Source organism: Rhipicephalus microplus, unplaced genomic scaffold (genome assembly GCF_043290135.1).
Source record: "Rhipicephalus microplus isolate Deutch F79 unplaced genomic scaffold, USDA_Rmic scaffold_13, whole genome shotgun sequence".
Classification (NCBI taxonomy): domain Eukaryota; kingdom Metazoa; phylum Arthropoda; class Arachnida; order Ixodida; family Ixodidae; genus Rhipicephalus; species Rhipicephalus microplus.
In genome coordinates, this window is record NW_027464586.1 from 10,664,567 (window position 1) to 10,668,538 (window position 3,972).

The 3,972-nt window shown below is 47.4% G+C and overlaps 1 protein-coding gene across 1 annotated transcript; it reads left to right on the plus strand.

Annotated features, from left to right (window-relative positions):
- Positions 1 to 2,678: 2,678 nt before the first annotated feature.
- LOC119164596 (uncharacterized) lies at positions 2,679 to 3,410 on the plus strand. Its single transcript, XM_037416820.1, has one exon. It carries the CDS (start codon positions 2,679 to 2,681, stop codon positions 3,408 to 3,410), a length of 732 nt encoding a protein of 243 aa, XP_037272717.1.
- The last annotated feature ends 562 nt before the right edge of the window (positions 3,411 to 3,972 follow it).

Sequence of the window (3,972 nt, forward strand, 5' to 3'; positions counted from 1 at the left end):
ACCTCATGTTTCCATGGCAACCCCACCGGAGTCAGTCCAGAAAGCTCGAAGTCTTAATTACTAAATTTCAATGTCGTGTCCCCCCCCCCCTAAACCTGTATCTACACAGAGCTGGTCAGACAACATTACCCCTCTGCGCATTCTGCGGAGAAATAGAATCACTAGATTATTATCTTTTGTATTGTCGCCGCTACGATATACTTAGAAAAAGGTTACTAGTTATGCCATTTCTGAAAATAGGCGTTAGATTGACGGCGGAAACGGCGCTAAGCTTTGGTGCCTCAGTTTTGGGACATTGCCACAGGGATGCTTTCAATGCCGTTTGCGATTATATTCAGGCAACCAAGCGTATACCTTTGGGATCTTCAATCAAAAAAATTATTTATTACTCCCCAGGGCCGAGTGAAGTAAACGCAGCTGAGTGGTAATCATAACTCCTCAAATCTCAAAATTGCTCAACTTGATTTTTTTTTCGTTTGCTCTTTTTATGTTGTTTTTTTACATTAGTCCTATTACAATACCACTTATTTACACATAGTTAAAATGATCACAGAAAAACTGCACTACATTTTCTTGGCCAATCCCCCTGAGTGGGTATGAGCCAACATCCCAGGGAAACAAAACAAACACAAAACACCTGTGCCTGTGAAAAAAGTAAAGGCTACTGATGTGTGCAAGACTGGATCAACTTGCATAACACGTGAGGAACGACTGTTCGTGTTCTTGAGCTCGGAGCTCAGCAAAGCTTGCCGTCTGTTTTAAAATAACATTATTCCTGCTTTTGAGACAGTCAAATGCTGCCTGCAAGCACAGGCACCCCTAATACACAAGCTACAGCCTATACTTCTAAACCTTAGGTTTGTAATTGATTGATTTATATGTGGGGTTTAACGTCCCAAAACCACCATATGATTATGAGAGACGCCGTAGTGGAGGGCTCCGGAAATTTTGACCACCTAGGGTTCTTTAACGTGCACCCAAATCTGAGTACACGGGCCTACAACATTTCTGCCTCCATCGGAAATGCAGCCGCCGCAGCCGGGATTTGAACCCGCGACCTGCGGGTCAGCAGCCGAGTACCTTAGCCACTAGACCACCGCGGCGGGGCAAGGTTTGTGAGGCCAGCACTGCTAAAGCAGCACAATGACATCTGTTTGATAGACTACCACAGCAGAAATGTGCAAAAGGATGACCAAGACTTGGTAATTAGACACCAAGCTAAGTGTTGCACATGGTTGCTGCATGCGACTACATGCGCCTCAAATTTCCTTTTAGAAATGAGGCTTTGATCAATGCACGTGTTGTGGATATTGAAGCTATGGATAACATGTCTTTTAAGAATGTCCTTTTCTTTGTTGAGTGGTTTCCAGCGTTATTGCCACAAAACGAGCAAGAGACCAGAGATCAAGCTATTAATGCACTGGAAATGGAATTTGTGACGATGCAGTCTTTCAAAATTCCTACAAATATAGTGAAAGAGGAACAGGCCCGATGTGCAGTGGAGAAAAATTTCGCTGCTGAAAGGCGAAGATGGACTTATGAAATTCAGTCATATTGCTCAAGTGATGCTGGGAATCCTTTCAGTACCGCACAGCAATGCTGAATGCGAGCGGTAGTTCAGCATTGTGAGGTAGACTCGAACAGAGTTCCGCGCTTCCATGTCAGACAAGACACTTGGGCAACTACTTCAGGCCAAATGTCATAGCCGCGGACCGTGTTATTCACAGGTATATTATGAGCAGTTTTTCAAGAGGGCCAAATCTGCCACAACAAAAATTGGGCAGTAATGTAGCTACGAGTGACGCAGCTTGCACTGTTCTTTGAGCGACAGCTTGGACTAGCATGACGCTAAGGTTAGACTCCACGTGCATTTTCTCCATGCAAAAAAAAAACACATTCTTTTGGCAAAGTGTTGGAGTGGCAGCGGTAAACATTGTTATGCCCGACAGTGCTCAAAGACTTCTCGAAAAAAGTGGCTTCAGCCACGTCGAAGATTTGGTGGTAGTGACCACAGCGGGGTAGGTTGTTGACGGTTTACAAAAACTATAGCATGGTTGGGCCGTGATAACTCCATAAAAATTCAATCTTGAGAAAAAGCGTGTGAAAAATTCCATCCCCCGTGAACCCCCCGCCGGTTGCATCTCCCTAATGCCTGCGCAGCCAACCTGGCAGGTATATAAATAAAAACTCAATTTTAACTTTAAAACTCGTTTTTCTCAAAACACAAATTTTGCCATTTTTTTCCAATGTGCCCCTTCTTTTTTGGGCACTTCCTGTGCTTGGATCTGCATGAAATTTTGCCCAAATTTTATCCAAAGAATGACAAATGCAAATATCTAGTTTAACTTTCAATACTTTATTGTATAATAAAAATTGTATATATACCTGTAGCGGGCGATGACGCCGGTGATCGCGATAATTTTATTTGTGTGCGCATACCAATTCGTATGCCGAGGCGCATGGCGCAGACGCGGCCAACATGCCTCACGTTATCTCCGGAGGGCCGCGGAAGATACGCAGCCACGCCCATTTTGGTTGTCGCTTTCGAAGCCTGTTTTTCTTGGAAAATAAACTAGTCTTGTCCCAAACTTCAAGGAGTGTAGGTGCCTTCTTTTCGCGCCTCCGTGGGGTGAGTACGCTATAAAGTGGTGACCCGAACATTTGGAAAAACAGCAGCCATGTCAGACGAGGAAGGAACATTAAGCTCACCCACAACCAACGCTTCGGAGTTAAAACTTCCTCATTTCTGGCCTAAAAAACCCAGGGTGTGGTTCAGCCAAATCGAGGCCCGCTTCGAGCTTCAACCCATCACATCGCAGCAGTCGAAATACCTGCACGTCGTTTCAGCACTGCCACCTGACATGGCTGACGCCGTAGACGATGTGCTCGCCTCCACTCCATCGGAGAAGCCCTACCACGAACTAAAAAGCACCGTCCTGAAACGTCTTGAGGTGTCCGAACAGAGCAGGCTGCAACAATTCCTGTCTCATGAAGAGCTCGGTGACCAGCGTCCCTCACAACCACTCCACCGAATGCGTCAGCTCCTGGGCCAACAAGCGTCAGAGGAGCGTCAACATCCATTGCTTCGCGAGTTGTTTTTGCAGAGACTGCGACAGTCAAGATGGACGATACTCGCTGGCTCAGATGACGTGACACTCGACCATCCGGCTCCACTCGCCGACCACATCACCGACTGCACTGAGCCACCAAAAATGTCTATTGCTGCAACGGGAAGGCCCGAACATGCAGACCGGTTAGGTCGCTTAGAGAACAGAGTTGACCGACTGGCTGCAGCAGTTGAAAACCTCGCCCTGTCCAACAAACACCGGCCTACACGGCATCGTTCGCCGTCCCATGCTCGAAGCCCGCAGCACCGCGGACACTCAAGCGAGGTAGAGCAGAACATCTGATGGTACCACCGTCGTTTTAGAGAGCAAGGCACTCGCTGCACCTATCCATGCTCGTGGACGGGAAACGCCCCGGCCAGTCGCTAACGGCGGAAAGGGACACGGGCTATCGTTCAAGCCGCCTCTTCTTCGTTGTCGACCGCATCACCGGCACACGCCTCCTTGTCGATACCGGAGCGGAGCTATCTATCCTACCAGCAGCAGCTCAACATCGCCGAGGCGGCAAGTCCATTTCGAGCCTAATTGCAGTCAATAATACTGCTCTTGCAGCATATGGAGTCCAGTCAATGACGATAGACATCAGACTCAGGCGTACATATCGATGGCTCTTCGTTGTGGTCGACGTCAGAATTGCCATCCTAGGAGCGGACTTTCTGAGTCACTTCAAGCTTGACGTCAGCGTTCACGATCCTTGTCTCAAGGATAACGTCACTTCACTCACTGTTATTGGACTGAAGTCTGACCTGTCTTCATGCGGCATTTGCACTTTCAACCCAGAGACAAACTTTCAAAAGATTCTGACTGAATTTTCTGAAATCACCAGACCTCGGAACACCGAACTGCC

Excerpts from the sequence above, each read along its gene's own strand:
- LOC119164596 (XM_037416820.1), top strand. The coding sequence starts at position 2,679 with ATGTCAGACGAGGAAGGAACATTAAGCTCACCCACAACCAACGCTTCG.